At 46.8% G+C, this 27,588-nt stretch overlaps 1 protein-coding gene across 2 annotated transcripts in view; it reads left to right on the forward strand.

The window, feature by feature from the left end:
* The window catches only part of UNC13D (unc-13 homolog D), a 2,023,528-nt gene that overhangs the window by 500,232 nt on the left and 1,495,708 nt on the right, over positions 1-27,588 (forward strand). For both annotated transcript variants that reach the window (XM_069654742.1, XM_069654741.1), the window contains exon 10: positions 26,994-27,063. In XM_069654742.1, coding sequence (XP_069510843.1) covers positions 26,994-27,063 — 70 coding nt within the window. The remainder of the gene's footprint in view (positions 1-26,993; positions 27,064-27,588) is intronic.

Raw genomic sequence — 27,588 nt, forward strand, 5'->3', positions numbered from 1 at the left:
GTCACGCAGCTCCAGGAAAACAGAGAGAGCGCTGAGGAAGGCCAAAATAGCACTAGAAATGCACTGCGCCGACCGAACTGCCAAATCATTAGCCTTCACGAAGCAGTTCTATTATAGTAAAGGGAATAAGGCAAACAAAGTGCTAGTGCAAAAGCCGAAAAAGATCTGCAGCCAAACTAATGGGCGAAGATGGGAAAATACGCTACTCCGAGACTGATGAAATTAGCGAACTAGTGAGGCATCACAAAGCCATAATGTCGGGGAAACCCACAGTAATAGACAACCTGCCAGGATATTTGCGAACTATACCCCCCCCCCCCCAAAGTCCAGCCCAGCTAGAGTCCCTGGAAGCACCCATCACCATCGAAGAAATCTCTGAAGCCATTAAATCTCTCAAATCCACCGCCCCAGGCCCACATGGCCTATACGCTAACTTCTATAAAAAGTATGCCAGGATCCTAGCACCCCAAATGGCAGTCCTATTCAACTCCTTCCTGTCCTCTAGATGGGTCAATGGCGGAGTCTCTCACAGTCCTGCTACACAAACCCGGGAAAGACCCCGAACTGGCTACCTCTTACCGCCAGATTTCACTCTTGAACAACGATGGCAAGATTTATGCCAAAGTGCTGGCTGGCAGGCTGGGAGCGATTCTGCCAAACCTGATTGACCGCGACCAAACGGGATTCATTCCAGGGAGAGGAACCCACGACAACATCAGGAGGACGATAAATATAATTGAAAGCGCGCACAAACTGGAGGTAGAAATGGCGGTCATATCCTTGGACGCTCATAAAGCCTTCGATTTGGTGGATTGGGGGTATATTCGGGCTGTCCTCGAGCATTTCGGTTTTGGCCCAAATTTTATCACATGGGTAATGGCCAACTATCACATTCCCACCACACAATTGCGGGTCAATGGCATCAGGTCTGGAGCAATACATATTTCCAGGGGCACTAGACAGGGATGCCCACTCTCACCCCTAATCTTCGCCCTATCCATGGAGCCTTTCGCAGCAAGAATCAGGCAAAACATTAGGATAAGGGGGATAACCGTGGGAGGCCACGAATACAAAATCACACTATACGCAGATGATGTGTTAATCACAGCGTCAAACCTGGCATCGTCCTGGGGGGCCCTATGGGAAGAGATCAAAGAGTTTGCTGTTCTATCAGGGTTCAGAGTAAACCTGGACAAATCCTCAGCCCTAGCTATCAACCTCTCTAAGCAGGAAAGAGCTACCCTCAGTCCCCTAATGCTGATCCCCTGGGCAATAGGACCAATCGAATACCTCGAGGTACATATCACCAAAGACCTGTCACGTTTGTACTCGAGCAACTTTCCACAATTGATTAAAGAACTCCAGACGATTTAAAAAGGTGGAAGTCCCATGAAATCTCCTGGTTCGGGCGGATTACCGCCATAAAAATGAACCTAATCCCCAGATGGCTGTACTACTGCACAGCATTACCAATCCATATCCCGGGGCCGGTCCTGACAGCTCTGCAAAAGAAAATTCAGGAATTTGTATGGAGGGGGGACCCCAAATCGGTAAATGAATAATGATGCGGGGGAAAGCGCAAGGCGGGTTGGGAGTCCCCGATGTGGCCAGATACACCCTAGCCGCACAGCTGTCGCATGCATTTTCCTGGGCACAAGAGACAGAAACCCCGGAATGGACACAACTCGAAGAGGCCTTATCCCCGGTCACACCCGCAGATCTCCTTCCAAACATAAAGCCACAAACAAATTGTCATGGGCGCTTCTCCCGAGGGGCCAGGACTGGCCCAGCGCCCTCGGAAGCAGACCCGTCTTCCACTACTCCCGACCAAGCAGACCCCTACAGGGGCCCTTTGGACCGTGTCCTGGCGCCTTTGGCGCCAGGCTCATGAAGGGTTTCAGTCCCGGCGCCATAGGCGCCGTGCTCATATTGATAAAAAGTGTAATAATGCTTGGGTGGACTTACCTGAGGCAGACCATGCTGCATATTTACCCAGAACAATCCAGTCTGGTTGAAGTCCCCAGCCATCAGGGCTGGGAGAAACTATTCCCTCCATTCAGGAACTCTTTCTTACCTGGGTGGAACCGGTGGAAGAACACACACTCTAAGCACTTCTCTGCTATTTAAACCACGCCCGATGGAAAACACGTGCTTCGCGTTATTCTGCAGCATCAGCAGGACGCTCACCGAGTCGGCTCCTGCATTCCAGGTCCAGAGTCATCTTCAGCTTCCGCGCAGCAACCTGTGGATGAAGAAAGACACAGAACAATACTTACCAGATCCCGGAATCCAGTCACCGGCAAAACTTGCAAAGAATAAACATAAGGTTAGAAAAGTGCAACTCGCTCGCAGCCGCGCCCGCTTACCTGATCATCCGTGATTGCAACGGAGCTAACCGCGGCCTTCTCTTCGGCAGCTTCTCTGCACCTGAAAGGCAAAGGACATAATTAAAAAGGGGTTCGGGTGAAGGCAGTCGCATTCACCTTAACTTACCAGTTTTTGCACGCGCAGAAGCGGCCGCATCAACCGCAGCATCCCGGCACCTGAAAACTAGAAAAAGGACATTATTAGAGGTGCCATTAAAAGTGGCCAACGATCATTATACTTACGTGCATCGGCACGTGCAGTGGCAACGGATATAAAGCCCGCAGCATCCCGGCACCTGAAAACTAGAAAAAGGACATTATTAGAGGTGCCATTAAAAGTGGCCAACGAACATTATACTTACGTGCATCGGCACGTGCAGCGGCAACGGAAAACTACGCCCACAGCATCCCGAGGCCTGAAACAAAGGAAAAGGGACATTATTGAGGTGCCCATCTTTTAAAGCCTAAAGACTACAGTATACTTACAGGCATCCGCTCGTGCAGTAACGGCGGCATCGCTCTTCGGCATCCCAGCACCAGTGCCACAACTAAGGCCGCAAAAGACTTGAGCCTCAGCACTGAACTCGTCCAGTGACGTAACTGGAATCCACGCACCCCTGCACCAGACACAGGATGGAGAGCTCAGCATTTATACGCCTAAGGTGAGAGCTCGCCGAGACAAGTAGAAAGCTAGGCTGTGGGAGAAACTGGCGATTGGTGGGAGAAGGAATCCCATCAAACGGTGATTAACCCTTTTTCTTCCACCTGCAGAAAACGTACCCTGCAAGTCAGACATTCGATAAGAGGAAGCCCAGTCCTGAGAGTCGTCCAAGCTCTATGCTTCTCAATTGCAGAAACGATAGCAGCCCAGCCGGGATCAGCGCCTCCGTGGGAATCAGGTGAGCGTTACAGAATGCGAAGCCCACCAATAACCTCCTACCCAGGCGCTATGGAAACTTCCGACACAGACCAACTGGCCCAGTTATTAGGGGAATTAAGAGCTGAAGTTCATGCTGCCCGCCAGGAAACGAATGCCCTTAGGAGGGAATTGATAATATCAAAAGAACGAACTGATGATCTCGCCAGACAGTTATTACAGACACAAGCGGGGCAAACCCTGCTACCTAATTCAGGAGGGAGCTATATCCCAGCGGCTTCAGCCAATCCTGTTCAAATCAGCCTACCCGGAAATGTGCCATTGGCACCACCTGAACGCTTCTCTGGTGACCCTAAAAGGTTTGCGGTGTTTATAAATCAATGCCGATTGCACTTTCTTTGTAGACCTGCAGCCTTTCCGACTGACCAGACTAAGGTAGCCTTTGTGCTTTCGTATCTTAGCGGCAGTGCCGCTGATTGGTCGATCCCTCTGGTTACACAGGATGACCCGATCCTTCGTGATTTCCCGACCTTCCAGGCAAATATGGAAAGACTTTTTGCAAGGCATTCCCAGGGGCAGGCCCTGGACAACGAACTCCTTTCCCTACGACAGGGCAATCAAGATCTTTTGGCCTACATTGCATCATTCAATAGGCTAATCGTGGAAACCAGATGGCCTGAGGACAAAAGAATCACGCTTTTTCACAGGGGTTTGCGTGGCGAACTCAAAGACGTCCTTGCCCAGGTAGTGAATCCTCCTCAGGATTGTTCAGAGTACATTGATTTGGTGGTCCAATTGGATCACAGACTACAAAACAGAAAGGCGGATCGATCCAGGTTTGAAACACGAGTGTTCGCTAAGCCTCAAAGTCACACCAAAGGAGTTGAAGCCGTCGAACCTATGCAAATTGGGGTTGTAAAGGGTCCCCTAACCCAGAAAGAACGCGACAGGAGACGACAAATGCAACTATGTCTCTATTGTGGAAATTCAGGACATTTTCTTCGAGATTGCCCGGTGAAACCACCTAAGAAGACAGTGGGAGCTTCTGATAAGAGTTCTGAAAAGCCTGAGCCGGGAAACGACCTCGCCCGACAAGTGTAGAGGTCTGCTTGCCGAGCGTAAAAACCAGTTCTTTGACCTCGCACTTCGTAATGCCAATGGTCCTCGTAAACCCAGAGCAACCGGCTCGTTTGCATGCAATTAAGGCCTACATTGATAGCGGAGCAGTTGGAAATTATGTGGACCGCGAATTGGCTTCCAGGATGAACTTACCTCTTTGTCCAAAGGTGGTTAAAGACGTCATTACCACGGTAGATGGGACGGAAATCGCCTCCGGACCAGTGACCCATACCACTACTGAAGTGACGATACTAGGCCAAGACGGGCATCAGGAGGTAATTGTGTTCGACGTGATCAAGGCTCCTCAATTCCAAGTAATTCTAGGGATTCCTTGGTTGGAGAAACACAATCCTCAGATTGATTGGCGAGCAAAGACGATAAAGTTCCCAGAGTGCACACCAACTTGTTATCCACGACCCAACATTGGCCTAGCGTCAGTAACGGCTGACGGTCCACAATTACCTCTAGAGTATCGAGAGTTCCAAGATGTTTTTCAAAAGGAACAGGCTAACACCTTGCCACCCCACAGATCATACGATTGTCAGATAGATTTGCTACCCGGTGCAACTCCCCTTTGCAGTAGGATTTACGCCCTTACTGAGCCTGAGAACCTTCATCTGCGACAGTATTTAGACCAGTACCTGGCCAATGGCTTTATCCGTCTGTCGAAGTCCCCTGCATCCTCGGCTCTGTTCTTCGTACCAAAAAAAGAAGGTGACCTCAGAACCTGTATAGATTATCGTGCTCTGAACCAGATAACAGTAAAAAACCGGTACCCCTTACCTCTGATCCCGGAACTCCTTGACCAGGTAAAAAACGCCTGTATTTATACTAAGCTTGATCTCCGGGGAGCTTATCACTTGGTACGGGTCAAGGAAGGAGATGAATGGAAGACGGCCTTTCGCACTAAGTATGGGCTATTTGAATACCAAGTGATGCCCTTTGGACTATGCAATGCACCGGCCGCCTTCCAATATTTTATGAATGATGTCCTCAGAGAGCTCATTGATGCCTGCGTTGTCGTCTACATAGATGACATTCTTGTGTACTCATCTTCAGAAGCTGACCATCGAAATCATGTTAGGGCGGTCCTTGAAAAACTTTGCCAACATAAACTTTTTGCCAAGCTCGAAAAATGTGTTTTTCATGTCACTGAGGTCGAATTTTTGGGATTTATTCTGACACCCAAAGGAGTCCACATGGACTCGAGTAAAGTAGACACTATCCTCAAATGGCCGTCTCCTACTTCCATGAATGGCGTTCAAAGCATGCTAGGCTTTGACAATTTTTACCGTAGATTTATTCCAGAGTTTTCACAAGTGGTACAACCCATCACCGCCCTCTTAAGAAAAAATAAAAGCTTTGAATGGTCTGCAGAAGCAGAACAAGCCTTCCAAGAGCTAAAGGCTAAATTCACCTCGGCGCCAATACTGAAACACCCACGCCCGGACCTCCCTTACATCGTTGAAACCGACGCCTCCAGCTTAGTAATGGGAGCAGTCCTATCACAAAGAGATCCAGAGACTATCCAACTGCATCCTGTGGCATTCTGGTCTCGGAAGTTCTCGGCGCCTGAGATCAACTACACCATCACAGACAAAGAGCTTCTAGTGATTAAATCAGCCTTTAAGGCATGGCGGCATTATCTCCTCGGGGCCAGACACACCGTCACAGTGATCACCGATCATCGAAATCTGCAGTATCTGAAAACCGCCAAGGCTCAATCCTCCAGACAGCTACGCTGGGCTCTATTCTTTGCTGAATTTGACTTCGTGATCACTTATCGCCCCGGCAACAAGAACGGCAAAGCGGATGCTCTTTCCCGAATTGGAATGGGAGATAACGTTGCCAATCCAGAACCTGTCCCAATAATTCCTGAACAAAGGATCGTGGGTCTGATTTCTTCACAATCCATTGAGGATATTGAAGAAAAAACTAAACAACTTGTAACCTCACCAGACTTACTGAACTGGTTACAAAAAGGAAAAGATTTCACCGTAAGCAATGACTTGCCTTATTTCCAAGGACGATTGTTCCTACCACACGCCGATTTACAAAGACAGGTAATCTCCTGCTATCATGATTCATTAATTGAGGGTCACCCTGGCATTGCCAAAACCACAGAAAAGGTGAAGAGACACTTCTGGTGGCCTTCGTGGAGAAAAGACATAAAGGAATTCGTGATGTCCTGTGGTGTGTGCGCTCAAAACAAGGGTCAGAAGAAGAGGCCGGCTGGTCTTCTGCAACCATTAGACATCCCACCGTGACCGTGGCATACCCTTTCCATGGACTTCATCACAGACTTACCCTCCTGTTCCGGGTACAACACCATTCTTGTTATTGTGGACCTGTTTTCTAAAATGGCCCACTTCATTCCGCTAAAAGGCTTACCTTCAGCATCAGTCCTAGCCAAAGTATTTCTTGAAAACATCGTCCGGCTACACGGCTTCCCGTCAGTACTAATCTCAGATAGGGGGAGCCAGTTTATTTCCCACTTTTGGCGTAGCTGTTGTCGATTAGCTCAAATCGATGTAAGACTTTCGACCAGCCATCATCCCCAGACCGACGGGCAAACCGAGAGAACAAACCAGACTCTCCAGCAATATTTACGATGCATGCTACAACAGTCGGAGAGTAACTGGAAGGACATCCTTTGGATAGCTGAATATGCTTACAACAATTCAGTTCATTCGGGTACCGGGAAGAGTCCCTTCTACATCTTGTATGGGATTCATCCTCGAACCTCCAACCTTGATCCACCTCAAGATCTTGGAACACCCGCCGTGGATCAATTGCACACCGTTATTACCCAAGCTTTTAAGGAAGCGACTGCACATCTACAACAAGCTAAAGAGAGGTACAAAAAAGGAGCAGACCAACACCGAAGCAATGCCCCTCAATACCAGGTTGGGGATCAAGTCTGGCTGTCCACCAAACATTTATCGCTTAAAGGGCCTCGCACCTTCAACCCCAAATACCTGGGACCATATCCAATTACGGCCATAATTAATCCAGTGGCCGTTAAATTAGAATTGCCAAACCATATGAGAATACATCCTGTATTTCACGTATCTCTTTTGAAACCCATGCAACCTGGAACCAGATTGACCAATCCTCCAGAGCCCATTCAAGTGAATGGGGACCCCGAATTTGAAGTAAAAGACATTTTGGACTCTAAAATCATCAGATCGAAGCTATTCTACCTAATCGACTGGAAAGGCTACGGACCTCAGGAAAGGTCATGGGAACCCTATGACCACGTCCATGCTCCTCGTCTAGTCCAGAAATTTCACCGAACCTTTCCCGATAAACCAAAACCCCCGGGGAGGACAAGTTTGGGAGGGGCTTTGAGGGGGGTGCTGTCATGGGCGCTACTCCCGAGGGGCCAGGACTGGCCCAGCGCCCTCGGAAGCAGACCCGTCTTCCACTACTCCGGACCCAGCAGACCCCTACAGAGGCCCTTTGGACCGTGTCCTGGCGCCTTTGGCGCCAGGCTCATGAAGGGTTTCAGTGGCGCCGGGCTCATATTGATAAACAGTGTAATAATGCTTGGGTGGACTTACCTGAGGCAGACCATGCTGCATATTTACCCAGAACAATCCAGTCTGGTTGAAGTCCCCAGCCATCAGGGCTGGGAGGAACTATTCCCTCCATTCAGGAACTCTTTTCTTACCTGTGTGGAACCGGTGGAAGAACACACACTGGAAGCACTTCTCTGCTATTTAAACCACGGCCGATGGAAAACACGTGCTTCGCGTTATTCTGCAGCAGCAGCAGGACGCTCACCGAGTCGGCTCCTGCATTCCAGGTCCAGAGTCATCTTCAGCTTCCGCGCAGCAACCTGTGGATGAAGAAAGACACAGAACAATACTTACCAGATCCCGGAATCCAGTCACCGGCAAAACCTGCAAAGAATAAACATAAGGTTAGAAAAGTGCAACTCGTTCGCAGCCGCGCCCGCTTACCTGATCCACCCGTGATTGCAACGGAGCTAACCGCGGCCTTCTCTTCGGCAGCTTCTCTGCACCTGAAAGGCAAAGGACATAATTAAAAAGGGGTTCGGGTGAAGGCAGTCGCATTCATCTTAACTTACCAGTTTTTGCACGCGCAGAAGCGGCCGCATCAACCGCAGCATCCCGGCACCTGAAAACTAGTAAAAGGACATTATTAGAGGTGCCATTAAAAGTGGCCAACGATCATTATACTTACGTGCATCGGCACGTGCAGTGGCAACGGATATAAAGCCCGCAGCATCCCGGCACCTGAAAACTAGAAAAAGGACATTATTAGAGGTGCCATTAAAAGCGACCAACGAACATTATACTTACGTGCATCGGCACGTGCATGGCAACGGAAAACTACGCCCACAGTATCCCAAGGCCTGAAACAAAGGAAAAGGGACATTATTGAGGTGCCCATCTTTTAAAGCCTAAAGACTACAGTATACTTATAGGCATCCGCTCGTGCAGTAACGGCGGCATCGCTCTTCGGCATCCCAGCACCAGTGGCACAACTAAGTCCGCAAACGACTTGAGCCTCAACACTGAACTCATCCAGTGACAACTGGAATCCACGCACCCCTGCACCAGACGCAGGATGGAGAGCTCAGCATTTATACGCCTAAGGTGAGAGCTCGCCGAGACAAGTAGAAAGCTAGGCTGTGGGAGAAACTGGCGATTGGTGGGAGAAGGAATCCCATCAAACGGTGATTAACCCTTTTTCTTCCACCTGCAGAAAACTTACCCTGCAAGTCAGACATTCGATAAGAGGAAGCCCAGTCCTGAGAGTCGTCTGAGCTCTACGCTTCTCAATTGAAGAAATGATAGCAGCCCAGCCGGGATCAGCGCCTCCGTGGGAATCAGGTGAGCGTTACAGAAATAGCGGCCCCCTCTCGGCAACGATCACAATCGTCCGCTGTTGGAAAGCAGCAGCCCGGAAATGGGGCACCCGAGGTACTCTGGGTCCCTTAACCCCCATTTGGAACAACCGCGACTTCTCACCAGGCATGCCCCCGTTCAGCTTCCAACCCTGGTGGGAGGGCGGCCTACTAAAAACTAGCGATTTTCTAGAATAGGGAATGCTTATTTCATTGGAAAGATGCAAGTCAAAATTCGGGGTGGACGAGCGGGAAAGATTCCATTATGCCCAAATCCGGCATTTGCTGTCCCACAGGGCAGTCCGGGAAAAATGCTCCAGAGAATTAACGGCGCTGGAACTCTCCCTAACAACCCCAACTAACAGAGGAAGAACCTCCACCCTTTATCGACTCCTAGACAGGGTAGATCCCTCCAAAGAAGATAGGTACATGCTTGAATGGGAAAAGGACTTGGGATGAGAAATAGAGCTCGAGGATTGGGAGAAAATATGGTTCAGATTGCACAAAAGCTCGCAGTGCATCACAAACAGAGAAGCTGGCTACAAACTCTGCTGCAGGTAATATGTCACTCCAGCTCAACTCAACAAAGCCAACCCGACCATTCCCGGAACTTGCTGGCGCGGCTGCTCTGCCCGGCTCACTATTCCACAAGGTCTGGGCCTGCCCGAAAGCAGAGGCATACTGGAGAGAGGTAATAAAACACATTAAGGAAATTACTGGCCTCTCCATCCCCTGGGATCCTGGAGTTATCCTTCTGGGTGAAACAGGAGGTGCCGCACTCCCAATCTCAGGGCACATTCCCCGTCTATGCACGCACCTACTTCTAGCAGCAAAAGTTGCATTGGCCCGGCTGTGGAAAAACAAAGACGGACCCTCAGTAGCACTATGGTGATCCAAATGGTCACTGCAATTCGCTTAGGCTCCCTGAATAGAGCCTAAACATCTGGGACCCATTCATGGACTACGCCGCTAAGTTCCCAGCTCTCACCAGAAGGCCTCCATTAACCAAATGGCTCCAAGGCAGCCCGCTTTATTAAACTATAGACTCAAATCAGAGGAACCCAGAGTGCATGTACCCGCTCAATCACCGCGAATAGAGGGTCATGGACAACAGCGATCAGATCACCAAGATTCCCCTCCCCCACCGGTCAGCTCGAACAGCATTATCACCCCAATGCGACTATCGATTACTGCATTTTTGTTGATGTTGTGCTTATCTGTAAAACCCAATAAAATGTTGTTATGAAAAAAAAAAATTGCCATGGCTCCAGCGCTTCTCCCATGTGTCTGAGCAACTATACCGGTCGTTTATGCGACTATCTAGGTAAAAGAAGCAATACCTGTGAACATTACCAGGCAAAGCACGCCACCAAAAAGAATGTCAGGATAATTTAAAAGTTCGGAAAATTGCGTGTTAATTAAATCTGAGATGTATTGTATACTTAACACAAAAAGAGAATGAACCATAAACAAGTTGCCTGAAATAGTTCACGTGTATTATTAGTGTATTCACACTCATCTTGGTGCAAGAAAAATGCGTGTTGTGTCAGGTGTGCCATTGCATGACCACTTATTTGTGCATCATTTGTGCAACTATTTGCACTGTCTCACGCAAGGGACATTTTTTTGTTTCCGTTCAGAATTATTGTGTGGCTTTGAAATCTCACTGACATGCGCATACTTTTGAGTGACTGCCCCAACCTATCGATAAAAGTTTGAAATCATAAAAAACAAGGTGTCTCTTTAAAATATGAGGGAGGAGGCCACTATATGGGAGCCAACAAGCCAACAGAAGAAAGAATGAACTCTAAATATTCCTTTTCACAAGCTCCCACTTTTCAGGCATTGCTGACCTTTGTTTCTGGTGCAGTCGAAACCTCTTGTTCATGACTTCGATATAATACTAAAGAGACAAACAGTTGGTTTAAGATATCTGAAAATGTCTGTGAATCTGAACCCAGCGGAAGTACTTGGGCAGCCCCCAAAGACAGTCGCAAGGAAATTTCTGCTTGGCAAAGAAAGCACACATTGCATGAGAAACCTATCTGGAAAAGTCTGAGTGAAACAGGAAGCCAGATTCAAAAGCAAAGAAAACATAAAGGCACCAGACACTATCCACTATATAGTGTCATGAGTTATCAAGCTGGGCATGGGATCTGTTCTCTATAATGCCTCCCTGCTGGTTTGACACACTGTTCTTGTATGATCTCCTTTTTGAAGTGGCGCTCAGTCGTTCTAGCTGATCGGTTGCATATTTTAAGCGAGGAACTGCACATCCTTCCTGGTGGAGAACTATATGGGACATGAAAGTCAGGTCTCATAAAACTAGTAAACTTGATTCTGACATTAGCATGTTGCACAAACCCATCTATGTAGGGAAGGCACCCGAAGATTGAAATCCAACCTTCTGATGTTTGTTAATCTGCTTAGAATCACATGCTGTGCATAGTCCGACATCCAGTGGTCAACCAGCGAGGCACCACCAGATAAAGAAGGTAAAAAGCTGTATGCCCTAGGTAAAAGGATTACAGCCTCGGCAGCCTTTTCCACCAGGATTGCCAACAACAACTCCTTACTGGCAAGTTATGCAGATGCCCAATGGAGCAAACTACGCAAAGACATTGAGGAGTTACCTGAACCCCTAAGAACTCGGCTTCTGGCCACGGTTACTGAGGGAACCTTAGTCAACCAGAGCATCATTAAGAATACTCTAGATGCTGCAGAAACGGCTGGCCGTTCCCTAGTCCAAGGAATCCTCCTCAAACGTCATGTCTGGCTACGTAATTCAGGGTTTAAACCCGAAACACAAGCATCTCTCATTAACAAACCAATAGAGGATGCCAGCCTCTTTGGGAAGGCGGTGGATGATGCACTATAGACTGCAGAAAAGGATTTTGACACCATTAGGACCCTAGATCAAATTTCAAGGCCTCCCAACAAGTGAGGTTATGGAAACAGACGCTTTTTTCGAGGCCAATGCCAGAAACAACATCAACAACAGCAGCAATACTCTGCAGGCAACTGGTCCTCGAATCAAGGAACCAGTGGACAATACACCCAGAGAGGACAGCGTCGTGGCAAGGGAAGAGGTCGGGGTCCCACCCCTATAGGTTCCCAAGCCACCAACACCAAATGACCCGAAGAATCGGGTCCCCTCCCATGCATCACCGGTCGGGTGCCGGTTAACATCCTTTCTTCCAGCATGGGAGGGAATAATATCAGACCGCTGGGTACTCTCAACCATAGCCCGCGGCTACTGTATAGAATTCAACCGCTCCCTGATGTACAGAGCCCCAAGGGGACGACGCCTGTCACCAGAGCACCTCGCCATCCTTCTTCAAGAAGTGGACCAGCTACTAGAAAAAGGAGCAATAGAGGTCGTGCCTCTATCACAGGTAACGGAAGGTATTTATTCAGTGTACTTCCTTGTACCCAAAAAGGACTTAACCATGCGCCCTGTACTAGATCTGCGCCCAGCGAACAAATTTGTAAAACCTCAAAAATTTCGTATGGTGACATAACAGGAAATAATCCCCCTGTTATCTCAAGGGGATTACATGGCAACACTGGACATGAAAGATGCATACTTTCATATTTTAATGTTGCCAACGCACACAAAATACCTGAGGTTCATGAAAGAGGGCAAACACTACCAGCTCAGAGTGCTACTCTTCAGCATAGCGTCAGCGCCGAGGGTATTCACGAAAGTACTGGCAGTGGCAGCGACCCACCTGCGCAGGTTGTCCATCCCAGTATATCCTTACCTTGACGATTGGCTCATAACAGGGGATTCTTACGAGACATGCTTCTCAAATACCCAAATGACTGTAGACCTTTTGTTCCAACTGGGCTTCTCCATCAACGAGAAGAAGTCCAGCCTAGAGCCCAGCCAGATCAAACAATTCCTAGGGGCTCTAATTCGAACAAAGAACAACCTCATCTTCCCCTCCAACAAGAGGATCCAAAATATGCTGTTTCAGATCCCTCAATATGTGGCCGGTCGAGAGGTGCAAAGCAATGCGTTTGCTGGGAATGATGGCGTCATGTATATATTTGGTACCTCAAGCGCAACTGCGCATGCGCCCTATGCAAGAGTGGCTCAATAGCCAGTGGTGTCAGGCCAACGGACAATGGGACGATCTAGTGGTGGTCTCGCAGGCCTTGGTTCTCTCGCTACGGTGGTGGTCGAAGGAAAACCTTGTAATAGGGAAACCATTCGCCACCCCCGCAGTGGAGGTCACTCTAACCACAGACGCATCCCTCACCGGATGGGGGGCTCACCTATCCCATCAGACTGCACACAGAGTTTGGACTCCGAGTGTAGCGTCCAAACACATAAACTTGCTGGAACTGTTAGCGGTCTTCAAAGCACTGAAGGCTTTTCAGGCTCACCTGCAAGGGAAGACAGTGATGGTCCTCACAGACAGCAACACAGCCATGTACTATCTGAACAAGCAAGGGGGCACTCACTCTCCAGGACTGTCTAAGCTGTCCCAGAACATCTGGAAGTGGGCTCTCAAACACAACATGTTCCTGTTGTCACAACATGTACCAGGGGAACTCAATCTGCTAGCAGACGAACTCAGCAGAGACTTCCGTCTGCACGCAGAGTACGAATGGCGGTTACAAGAAGACATCGTCTTCGACGTCTTTACACATTGGGGATTCCCAGAAATAGATCTGTTCGCAACTCTGGAGAACTCCCAATGCCAAGATTATGCCTCCAGGTACCCCCAGAACCAGTCCATGGGGAACGGTCTATCGATACCATGGTCAGGGAAATTTGTTTACGCTTTTCCCCCGACTCCCCTTCTCAACAAGATAGTGCACAAGATGCACCAGAAACCAGTCACCATGATACTAGTGGCCCCTATGTGGGCCCGGCAACCATGGTTCGCTCACCTGATGGAGATGTCTCTATCTCCACCGGTGAAACTACCCTGCCCATACAACATGCTGTCACAGGACAAGGGCAAGACACTACACCCATGCCCACAGACCGTGAACTTAGGAGCATGGCTCCTGCGATCATAGAATTTGGTCCTTTACAACTCCCGCAGAGATGCATGGACATTCTCAAAGAAGCTACAAAGCCTAACACTCGTCACTGTTATTCTGGCAAGTGGAAAAGATTTGTCATATGGTGTAGAAATAAGAGCATCAACCCGGTTGACTGCTCTCCCACACAAATTGTTGTCTACCTGACTCACCTACTAGACTCAGGATTAGTGTTTAATTCTATTAAGGTTTATTTAGCTGCACTTTCCGCATACACCACTTCTCAACTTAAAGTGTCGTGGTGGAAAGTCCCAGTTATTAAAGCCTTCATGGAAGGAGTCAAAAGAATACACCCTCCCATAGCTAACCCAGCTCCCGGATGGGACCTAAATGTGGTATTAACCAGGCTCATGGGCTCACCCTTTGAACCCATGCACAAAGCAACGCTTAAGGACCTCACCCTTAAAACTGCTTTTCTAATGACTATCACCTCCATCAGGATAGTAAGTGAACTACAAGCGGTATCTATTCTAGACCCCTTTGTAACAGTTCACAAAGATAAGGTGGTTCTACGCACACACCCTAGGTTTGCACCTAAATTCATTTCTAAGTTCCATGTGAACCTATCTATAGAACTACCAACGTTCTTTCAAAACCCTTCAAACTTGAGAGAAAAAAGCCTGCATACACTGGATGTGCGCAGGGCTGTTATGTTTTATATGGAAAGACCTAGACCACTGAGAAAGACTAATCAGTTCTTGGTCTCGGTGGCAGGAGGAAGAGAAAGAGATGCAGTTTCTATATCTAGATGGATCCTACAATGCATCACCCTCTGTTACACTCTTGCTAAGAGAGAACTACCCTTCAAGCCAAGAGCACACTCTACTGGAGGCACTGGGGCTTCCATAGCATTAATTGCAAATGTCCCTCTTGAGTCCATTTGCAAGGCGGCAACCTGGAGTTCTGTACACACCTTTACAAAACACTACTGTCTAGATGCCCACTCTAGATCTGATTCACAGGTGGGACAAGCAGTATTAAGACACCTTTTCTCTACTGTTCCTTCTCACAACCCACCTCCAACTCCGGGTACTGCTCGCTAGTCTATGCACAGCATGTGATTCTAAGCAGATTAACAAACATCAGAAGACAATGCATTAATTACCGTAAAAGCATTTCTGATGGTTGTATCTGCTTAGATTCACATACGCCCACCCTTCCTCCCCGCTCGGATGGAAGGAACATAGACATCCTTTTATCTCTCTCTCTTTTCTGTACTCACTCATGTCTATAAGGCTCCCTCAGGGCAGAAAAAATACAAACAGAGGGACCTCGACGCGTGAGGGATTGTGGGTACACTGCACGTCACTATAGGGATAGTGTTACAGACACGCCTTGTCGACGTCTCCTTTTCGACTACGAAAAACAAAATGCAATACTCTGCAGTGACCACTGGATGTCGTACTACGCACAGCATGTGAATCTAAGCAGATACAACCATCAGAAATGCTTTTACGGTAAGTAATGCATTGTCATCTCCTGCAACAATACGTCTCTCCTGAAGAAAAAAAAAACTGAAACAGGGGTGGTGATTTTGTTTAGGGACTCACAGTATTGACAGACCCAATGACCAGTACTTACTGGGGAACTCTAGACACTCAAAACAATCTATGCTTTATAAAAAATAAATATATGTTTCATAAGGTGGGCCGTATATAACCTCATGCCAGTGAACAAGCTGGCAAGTGAAAAGTATTTGGCTGAGGTGCAGGAGGGTATAAAATTGTTTCTTCCGTTGTAACTAGTGTCATTTGTCTTCTGACTTGATACCCACAGTGCTTTGTCTGCAGGAAATGGGGTGTGCAGAAAGTTGTAGAGAGCCCTAGAAGAAACCCAGATGGAGGAACCACTCAATGTTTACCTCGCCTCTAGCTACTCTAACCTTGCCCCTTCCCATGTCTTCAGACTTCAAAAGGACTTGTGATCAGTATCTAGTTGTGAGTGTGACTTTGTGTCAGTTTTACCTTTGAAGCACCAATTCCAAGGGGACCTGTTGGGAGGGATCCTGTGCCCTGGGAAGAGGGTGTTGGTCTTCCTTTTGGAGATGAAAGAGGCAGCTTCCTAGCCATTGTCCCACATGGCTGTAGTAGAGATAGCCAGGCCAAACCGTTAATGCACATCCCTGTCATCGCTGGGCCCTGCTCACCTAGCTGACACTAACATGATATCAAATTGCTGTGGCTGTATAATTGTGTGACCTTAGTAGCTACCATGACACAACCAGCCCAGGCTTACTTTTACAGATTAACGTGCCCCAAGGCAGACCCAAGTACACCCCTTATCATGCATGATATCATGCATGATATTTGTTATGTGGTTAGACTGGGCTGCATTGCTATAGCGAGTCTGGTTACGATTCATGCTTCTGGGATGCATCTTTTAATGGCCATCAATGTTAAAGCAAATATGATGTCACTTTTGCTTTAACTATGATGCCCAGTAAAAAAATGGGCATCCATCTTTAAGCAAAGATGGTATCATGCTTGCTTTAACCATGATGCCCAGTTGAGAAATGCAAACATGATAAGTGTTGTTACATCACTAGACTGTCCTATGTTGCTGCCGCGAACCTTGTTACATTTTCTAACTCTGGCATGGCATTTTGTTCACTGGACATCACATTTAAAGCAAACTATTTGTTTTTTACATTTAGTGATTTTACCTTACAAAGGCGGCAAGTACAGTTTTTGGGGTCGGGTAGGTTAACTAAGTAGCTAGTCCTGCAGGACTAATGATATTTGTAAGAATTCGCGAGGCCAGGTGATGTGTGAGTGTTTGGGCAGGTGGAGAATAAGTCTTGCTGCTGCATTTTGTATGGCTTGCAGGGGGTCAAGGGTGCTGTTGGGGAGTCCAGTGAGGAGATCGCTGCTGTTGTCTAGCTTAGACAGTACCAGTTCTTGGACTGTTTTGTGAAGTTATCAGGAGGAAGGGTGTGTCTTATTTTGTTTTGGAAGTGTAGTCATATATTGCACATTTTGGTGACAGCAGCTATGTGGTGCATGAAGGAAGGGTGAGGGTTGATGATGAAGCGAAGGAATATGACGGGTGTGGAAAGGATATGTGTGGGTTGTCTGCAATGAGTGCTTTGAGGTTTGGTTTGTGCTTAGAGGGACAAATGAAGAGGTGTTCTGTTTTGGAAGTGTTTGAGCTTTGCGGAATTGGATGGCCATTCAGGTGGTGATGGTGAAAACCGCCTTCGTGGGTGTTGATTTGTCAAGGGGATGAGATTTGGAAGTGTATTTGTGTGTTATGTTGTATTTGCTTAGGGTCTGTTAGAGATTCTATAGGTTGAAGAGGAATGGAGAAGAGAGCAATCTTCAGGGACCACATACTTGACTGGGATGGGGTTGGATCGATAAGGGCATATGGAGCCAAAGTGTGTCATGTCAATGAGGAAGGAGGTCAACCGGTCCTTTTTGATGTTGTGAAGGCCATTGAGGATGTGAATTGTAGCAGTCTCAGTGCTGTAGACAGGTCAAAATCCATGTTGGAAACAGTTAAGGAGGTTGTTTGTGGTAAATTGTTGTTGGAGTTGGGTTGTGAAGAAGCATTCCATGATTCTGACAAAGTATGACACGATAGTTAAGGGGTGGCAGTTTTGGGGGATTTTGGGGTGGATGGATTTTGTTTGTGGAGGAGGGAGATTTGTTCAGTTTTGAGTGTGGATTGAATAGTACCATGTGAGAGAAATGAGTTGATGTTGAGCCAGTGCGGAGTGAGAGTGTGATGCAATTGGATGCACCTTAAGGTAGGCATGCATCACCCAGGAAGGGTGCAATTTTTGTTTTGGCAGTGAGGATGATGGAGGTGTCTGTCAATGGGGTGGAAAGTGTCCCATGTGTTGGAATATTCGGGAGTGGAAGGTGGGAGTGGGACAGCAGAGAGGGGGGCTTGTCTGATGTGTATTTTAGATTTGAAGTAGTTCATGGGGTAGTTGCATACCAAAGTAGATGGGGGTGTGGAAAGTATGGATTGGCAGGCGATTTTGTGGAAAGACATTGATAAGTCTCTAGATTATCTTCAAGAAAGATTTGTCCTCTGTGCAGGGAGTACATACAGACATTTAATTGTCCACAGCTTCGAAGTGTGCATCTTAAAGAAATTGCACATTGGAGAAAGCTTTTTTCAAAAAGATGATTATTTTTGTGTTTGACTAGATTAACTACGTTTGCGTTACACTTTAGAAATTGTGCAGCATACACTATTTTGTCTGATATTAATGTTAGTATGAAGGTTTAAAACAAGAGGAGGTGATCCTGTAGATAACAGTAGTCTTTGGAGTATTGGGCTAGAGAAGGTGTTTTCCCTACAGCTGTTCATTGAAAACATGTGGGATTTTCGTGTGTTAGGCAGATGAGGAGTCTTTGTTATTATCAGAGTGGGAACCTTGTGATTTTCAGTAGTGGATAAGAAGGCATGTACTTGTGGGGAACATAGCTAGCTACATTGTTCTCACCTTTCCACTGGAAAAGTAGGGCTATCTGTGAAAAGCGACAAAAGCAGCACGTTTTATAGTGTACATACCCCTTTTTTTTTACTTTAATTGATTTTATCTATATTTTCTTCCCACAAATATTAAGGGGACGATCATGTCACTTTTTCTCTGGCCAGGTCAATCCACTTTTCTTTTAGGAAGAATTGAAAGAATTGTACAATCAGAGTGCATTCGAGATTTCTTCAGGCACGGATGTGCCTTAAGAGGCACGTGATCTGAGATGTCCATCTGCAATGATCCATAAAAAAGATGTAAAGTAAATGCTTTAGTATATTGTAAATGATTTAGGATGGGACCCAAGATTGCTTATGTTTCTTCTGTCTGTGAATTCGAAATTGTTAAATGCAGACTTTCAGAAGAGACATCTGATGAAGAAATTGAGATGGGCCTTCCTTGTGAGCATTAAAGTAACTTTCCAGTTGAGAGATTCTGTTTTACGTTTGTGTAAGGAGAGATAAGATCCGAACGGAATTGTTCTTCATCTCTCTGACGTCCCATTTGATGGAACTCACATCTTTGACCACTTGTTTCATAACAGCAGACATTTATGTCGTGGAAGGGCCTGTGTCTTCCATGGTTGAATCTCCAGACCTGTTGGACAGTTTGCTGTTGAATTGAATTCCTTTGCCTTTTCTACGTTGTGATTAGCAGCTCTTTTAAGTGGAGTGGGCCATTGTGAGGTGTTCAAGTCTAAATTGATCAGTGCAAAGATGGGAATGAGTAAAGGCCACAGCCAATGCAAGCAGATCTAGAGTTGCTGAAGGTAGCCCGCCAAAGTTGCGGTAACTTGGCAATTAACAAATCAGCAATCACTAATAGGAAAAATCCTATTTACTTTGGTGGAGTGAATGTCCACATCCACCAGGCTCACAGTGTAGAGGTGAGCATCTGCAGACAGACCTGTTGTCCAGTAAGGAGTCCACACTCACTACTTCTACACCTCTGGTAAAGATGAAGAATCAGAGAGAGCTCTTTGTTATCACCGTGCAGAAGCAGAAATCAGCGATTCGGGTTCAGATGATGAAGCAGAATCCAAGAGATTATGTGGGAGAAGGATCTATAGTGAGCCCCAGCAGGGTGAATGGCTCCACAAAGCTCCTTCTTCCCCTGGGAGCCCTCAGATCAGCAGGTCCTTGGCCCCCTCACCGGTGCCTGCGGTAAGCACGTACTGATAAAGCTGCCTCCAATGGCAATGGTGTGGACAAATCTTAGAGGCATGCCCTGGTGGGGAAGATAGACAACCCATCGGCACAATCAGTGAGGCTGATGTCCTCGCCGCGGACAATGGGTTCTGAAGAGACTCTTCTGCCAAATGTGAAATGAGCTGTGAGCATGAGCAGCAGTTACTTTTCTAATATGTTAAAAGTTGTAAAGTAAAGGTTGAAGAGAATAAAGAGCATCTGAAAATACAGAATCCATGAATCTCTGAATAATAAACAGGGCACTGCATAACCCACAGGCATGAACTCAAATGCCCAATGTATACTAAAGGCAGTCTTTTCCTCAGCACTATACACTATGAGTAAAAAGTGATATGCTTCAAATGGGACTGTGTCTGTTCATTGGCATGTAGAATTGTGCATGTGAATTATCATGATTGAATCACAATAAAGCACAGTCACACAAAACACTGGCATTGCTTCAAAGATACAATTTTGTCAAAATGGTTCAGCCTTAATCAAATGCCAATTTATAACGAGTTAAAGAATAACTCTCCTTTATTGTTATATTATTTAAACCAAAACAATACACAAAGACCTTTCACTGGGTTTCTGGACATTCTGCAAACTGATTTACAGTGATTTTCACCACCACCTGCCGAGCACCGCTGCCCTAGGGCCGGACAGGTGCCTTCGTGGGGATATTCGTACCCACATCTGTAACAAAATGGCTCGCCAAATGGCTCCCCTTGGATCTTGGGTGACGTCCCCACCAACTTCTGCACCATCTCGTAGTGTGTAGGGAAGCTTTTCAGATTTCCCATGGCTTTCACCTGCAATTCCACAGCTAACTCTGCTCTAGCCAGCATTAGGTTATCTTCCAGCATCCTCGCATTATACAGTAGCTTCCTCCTGAAGTTTTGTGATTCGCATCCAGCGAGTATCTGAGAGCATAGAGCCTTGGTGTTTGAGAAGTTATTAAAGTCACAATGCTTGAGCTTAATCGTCAGTCTCATTACAAATGCTTTCATTGTCTAGCCTTTTTGCTGTTTGGTGGTGTGAAAGACATGACGCTGATAGTCCACATTCGTGTGTGGTGTAAAGTGCGTGGCGAGAGCGGCCTTCAGTCCTTGAATGGTATCTATGAAATCAGCAGGCAGTTCATCAATAATGTCTCTAGTAGCGGGAGCTACTGCCAGTTTCAGCAGACATTGTTGTCTTTCCTGGGACCCATGGAACCCACAGAGGTAAAAATCGCTCACCTACCGGGCCCATCTGGGTCCCATGTTGCTGGTGTCTGTGATATCAAACACCCCTGGTAGCTGAAGTGTTAGGGACTTCTGTAGTCTCTGTTGCGCTTGTACTGGGGGTGTGACAGGAACAGTGGCGGGAATATCAGGGTCAAACATGTCGAATGATGGGACAGGCTGTGCTTTGCAATTCAGTCAAATGGGTGCTTTACATCTGAAGCAATGGATATTGTAGCAGCTCACTGGGTGTGCCAGACTCAGTTCCTACAATGCTGTGGGACACCCACTTTCATGTAGCCTTGTCCTCCTGTGGCAGGCATTTGTCACCAGCTACTGCCTTCCTCCCAAAATGGCGGCCTCCACTACAGGCACGAGCGCCACCATCTGGCAAATGGCCTGCTTGCCGCCACCGACCTGCGACCTCCGTTCCAGTAAGGTTGAGCCAGGGAGGTGTGCACCCCCCACAGAGCCGATTCACTGAGGCTGCTTCCTGCGGCTGCTGGCCAGCCGGCCATTTTTGTCGAGGCGTGATAAGCGCACTGTTACCGTCGCACCCGTGATGCACACTACTATGCACGTAGCAGCCTGACTCAGGCAGCCGGAATCATCCCGTGCATGGGCCTGCACGCTCCATCGCCAATGTCAGCTTCTTCCTACCCTTGGTCCTCCCGGGTGAAGCAGATTCCTGCACTGTGTCACACCAAGAAAGACACAGACTAAAGGAGTAACACTAACAGCTCTTTATTCATCTCCTTCCCACTCCTACTAACTTCCCATACCCACATCAATTCCCTTCCCGCGCCCCCCCGCGGACCCACCCCACCCAACACTAGACCTCCCAAATGTCCCCGATGACACAGAGCACACCCAATTTAATAGGCATGAATCCTGTTTTCCTGCCATAAAAGCTCTAACCTGGCTACTTCAATCTCCTGTCATTCATGCACATCGGGTACAGTGGTACGAGTACAAGAGACAGAACCTTTGTAACATTTCTATTGCTCCTGCTCGCTACCGATTTCCAATTAAGCACACAGAGGATAAACTTGAATTTTTCTGAAACACTCCCCTTTCAAGGAAAATGGCAAGCAGGGTAAGCATCAGCAATAGCACACTCAGTTCGGCAAGCCATCACCCCCAGTAGCTCCTTCATTGTCTGGGACAGTCCAGGTGTCGAAGGGAAGTGAGCCCAGACTGTGGGAACCACTAATCAGGGCGACCGTCAAGTTACCGAAATCAGCTTACAGTTCCTCATGGAAAGCATTCAAAAGCTGAAAATCTGAACCACTGAGGTCTTCCTCATGGTTTGAGTCATTCACCGCAGCCACTATACAGCTTTCTCCATTATGCAGTCAATTTACCAGTGCAGCAGTCAATTCATGAACAATTTGAGAGGAACATTTGCGTTTACCATGGGCCCTTCTGTTTATTTGTTGGAGGTCAGTTCATTGTGCTTAATGCTTCCCCACACACCCAAGGTTCCTAGTCTTGTGAGGAATCTGCACAATAAGGAACATGTGTCAGAACCAGGATTTCAACAAGCAGGTTATTTAATTTTTGCGGGCAGGGAGTGGGTTTCAATGACCTTAGGGATTAGACAGCCAGAGAAATGCAGTGGGTGGTCACATAGCCAACATACACATTCAAGCTGTGTGTTCCTCCTTACTTTACATCTACGCCAAGAGTTTTACCGCACTGGTTGTTTCTAAGCTCACACCTAGGAGCTACAGATAAAAAGGTATTGGAGGAGGTGAGAACTGAACCGAGACCCCGGGTCGAGCATTGAAACCATGTCACTTCCAATGCCATGACAATGAAGCCCCTACAAGTTCACATAAGAGCAATCATTGTTAGGGAGAATTCTCATAAATGTGCTAATTCCCGTCACCTTAGAGACCCCCAGCCACTTTGCTGGATTTTGAGGATTTGCTTTTTTTTACCTGCAGAGAGTGTGAGCCTTTTTTCCCACTCTCTCGTGTATTTTGATGTGTGTTTTACTCTTGTGTTCTTTGATTATGGAGCTTTAGATAACTCCATGGGCATCATCGTTTCATGTGTGTCACACAGCACCTTCAGTTCAGTGACACAGGGAAGCCTTTTAGGCTGTCCTAAGGTTTAAATACCTTCTCTGAGATAAACTACTGTGTCCCAGAGAAAGTAAAGTGAAATTGACTTTAATAGTCGTTTGCAAATTCCTAGACCCAGCACACCCTATCTTACAATAGAGTGCTGGAGGGGTTACCTAGTATCCCCTGTGTCTAGAAACTCATGTAGCTGTCAAATGCTACCCTTTTCTATCGAAATGGCTGGTAGCAGTGGTTTTACTACAAACTACCATGATTTTCCCCGACCACAAACACTGGTAGTGTTAAATCACGGGAGCCATGTTTTTCAAGATGGCGTCTGAGCCACCTTTGTTTAAACAGGTCCCGGTCTTCTTTTTTCGCCATTTCATTTTGAAAAGATCCTTCGAGAGTTTGTCTCTGCGCGCCAAACCAGGTTTGGTCCCTTTGTTCCTACGCCTTTGGCGGGCTTCAGGACTGAAGACCACCTCTGGCGCCTGAGTGACTGGGGTGGGAAGGAAGTGAGGGAGGTGCCAGAAACTCCCTGTGCTTAGTCTCCTAGGAGACCCAAATGCACTCTGGCGTGATTGAATGGCTGACTGTCCGACAAGGACAGCCACCCTGCTGGTTGAGTGGCAGATAGGCTGGAATGAATGGGGGAAAACTGTTAAAAGGCGAGTCTCTTGGCTTGGCAGGCAGAGTCGACCACTGGAACGAAAGAACCGAAGACGAGCTGGAAGAGGACGTCTGCTGCAACTCCTGTACCATTGGTTTGCCTGGTGAAGCCCTGCTGCTGGTCCAAATTGCCAAGTTCATTTGGACAGAGAAGCCCTTCAAGGACGACTTCTCCCTTTGAGTTGGTGGGACCAATTAACTTGTAAGCCACCTGGACACCAGCCACCTGGACACCATTCTCGGAGTTGGTTGCATTTTCCTCAGCGTGCTGCAGGAAACCGAATAACCAGGGGGAAGGACACCAGTTTGTGTGCTTGACGACAGCTACCGGAATCGAAGATTTGCCAGGCTGCTAGCTTTGTGACCAGTCCCTGTGCAGTGCAGGAGTCCCCTGACTCCTCCCTCTTGTCCCCACGACCGAGGCCCAGGAACATCGAGACCTCCAGGAACAGAAGTCTTCAGCTGCATCTTTTTCTTCAAAATAAGGTACTGTGAAAACCCGATGAGAGAACTTACCTCTCAGTGCGTGAAACTTTGGCAACTTGCAGGCCTAGTCAGCTTGTGACCCAGCATACAAACCTTTCTTCTATGAACTACTTCTGAGAACCGTGGCAAAGACTTTTCCGTTTAACTACCAGAACTGGTTTTTACCTATACAATACTATAGGCCATGGACTTTGGTCTACTTATTGCATTGAATCAACTCCTCTGGTGACCCAAATTATTTGCACTGTTTAAGAGTAACTGTACTATTCATTTTATAATCTTATGCCTTTTTGCTCCCACTTCAAATGCTCTGAATGTCATTTCGCTCCTATTTCGAAGTAGTTTAAATGTGACATTACCGAATAGTGTGAATTACCGTGGTATATTTTTGTGTGATATTGGTTGCCTCCTTTTAGTGAATGTTTTCTAAATGATTGTGTAATAAATTAAAAAGTGTTTTACCAAGAAACCTTCAGTATAAGTGTCTATCTGAATACTTGTCATTGTAGACCTCTGTGTAACATCCTTACAGCTCAAATTCCCTCTTGTGATAAACCTGGCTGCTCAGCTCGCTACCAAAAACTGTGTGGTGCAGACTTATACCAAAGGTTGGTTTTGCTTACACCTGTAGTCATAGTTGTGTGTAGTGATCCCAGAGGGTACTGCATACAAACTCTACCTAACAATCACAGCACATCATCATATGTCACCATGTGCTCAGCCAAATCCTAGCTTATCACAAGCGCACAGTTTAGGCTTTCATTTCTGCACCAGATGCATTATAAGACATCTATCCCTAAATAATTCAAATGAAAGATATTTAAAAATTCAGCACAAACAGAAGTGCACATCTTCATAAAGCAGTATGTTTTTTAATTATAGTAATTAAAATGGGCAACATTGTTTTGAAAAACCCAAGAGCATAGATAAATCCCCTTACAGGGTCTGAAATTGCCAGGAACTGAGAGCTATTTTGACTCCCCAGGGCAAGTTGGATAATATAGCTATGTGATATTAAATGTATGTTTGGGAATGTGTATAATGGAGAGTAAAGAACGCACCTGAGGGACACTTAAAGCATAATGCCTAATGCATACTGGGCGCAAAGTGAGTTTACATCTGACACACACAGGTTCTATTTGCTGTGCACTACGCACTAGCTCCTGGTTCCCCAGAGATAGCTCCTGCAAAATGGGTGATGCCTAATACCCATGAGCTGTTTTTAACTCCTGCTCATCAAATCCTAATTTTAATCCCTTCCTTGATTACCAATTGGTTAGACCAACTGCTTTTAAAAATAAATCCTACATTAAGTTCTGAGATTCAAACTCTGCTCCTAAGGTTTTACCTCTTTGGAGGCAAGTGCTCAAATCCCTATGCTACAGTGCAAAAGTCATGAGCATTAAGACCATGGAAGCATACTTCAGGGCAAGCACAGCACATCATCATACATCAAGATGCACCTGAGTAGTGCAGTTTATGCCTAGAGACACACAGTGTAGATGGTGGAAATGCACAGTTATTATTTTCTATATCTGCGTTTAGCCTTACCCGACTACAGACTCTGTGATCACAGAGAGTTATCACAGCCCAATGTTTGTTTTTACACCCATGATGCAGAAGTGGTTCCGGTGAGGGAACAGGAGGAGACAGTTCTGTGGATCTGATCTGGAGTAGATGGGGATCTAGTTGGCTGGGATACGGAGGCGGAGGAACAGGTTGTTGATCTGTGATTAACGGGTGGTATGGGTGGGAAACTCTGCCATTCAGAGAAGGGGAAAACAATGAGGTGGACCAGGGATATGTGAGTCAAGGAAGAAGAGAGCATGGGTGGCAGAGGAGAATTTAAAGGGAAAGGAGCTTGCAGCGGCTGGTGGGCAGACTCATTTGTAGCATCAGAATCAGGGAATGTGTTTATAAAAGAGAGGATTGGCTGGTGGGGTTAGGCGGGTGAGAATCTGGGTAGAATCATCGGTCACTGGCATTCAGCCAAAAGTAATAGATCCATATCTCTGTTGGTGATCGGAAAAAACTAAATATGTTGAAGCCAGCTTGACAAAGGGTCAAGTACTGCTGCAACAGGTACATCGTCTGTTGGCTGATATTACAAAGGTCAGTAACATGTACTCTACCTGTGTTTGACCTGCCTTGCGTAGTTGTAGTGACAGGTGTTGGTAAGCTTCGGTGTACAAAAGCCTTGTGAAAGAGTGTCGGGCCCCAACACTGGGTCAGGATGTCATAACGATAGGAAAAAGAACAATCCTACCAATACTAATTGCATAATCACAATGACGTTAAATTTCTTCCCTTCTCATAGCTCTCTTGTCGTGCACTTCCTCTTGATTTCTTTGTATACCCTGTCCCTGTCATGGTCCTTTAGTTGCAGACCCTGTCTTATTATGGCTTTAATGTTTGGCTCTATCTGTATCAATGTCCAGATTGTGGTCAGCCTGTACATGGTGAGGGTGTCCATGATGAAAGTTCCTGAGAGCAGTAGGTAGTTGTTGCATTGTCAATCACTCTTTCTGCGTCCCACTCTCACAACCATTTTAATGTTTCTGTCACCAGGATCATCAAGGAAGCCAGGAAAGATAAAGGCCAAGATGATTTTCTTGGGAATATTGTAGTCCGGCTGGAGGTGAGTTGGGATATAAGCAGAGTGGGCCTCAAAGAAGATCCCTGCAGGTGGAGGTCCAATGGGGCCTTTACATGAATCTCTATGGATGTGGCTTGATATGTACAACTGTTATGTGATGACAAGTTACACATGCCCCACTTTCTTTGAAAAAGTCGTTTTTTGAATTTGAACGCTATATCGCCTCCCAAACACTCTCCTTTCCTATTTTTAAAATCAAGTGTTCCAGAGTAAACAATGATGTGCAAGGTGATATGCTTGTTGTCACCCTGGTTTGGGCTGCCCTAATGGGAGATCAACCTAAAGGACTTTGCCTCTGGAAGACCAGCGTTAGGCTTTGCAATTTTGAAACTCAAGCTTTTCGGAATGCAGTTTTTTAACGTAGCTCTCCTCTAAAAGGCTAGTAGGGCATGAGTAGACACAATAATGTGCCTCATTACGAGGCTGGCCATAGCCGTGCCTGTAGTACAGGCACGGCTGCCGCCGGTATCCATTTCTTTCCGGCACCCGCGAATGGGCAATTACCGG

This window comes from Ambystoma mexicanum, chromosome 3q (assembly GCF_040938575.1).
Source record: "Ambystoma mexicanum isolate Mex_15411 chromosome 3q, UKY_AmexF1_1, whole genome shotgun sequence".
NCBI lineage: Eukaryota > Metazoa > Chordata > Amphibia > Caudata > Ambystomatidae > Ambystoma > Ambystoma mexicanum.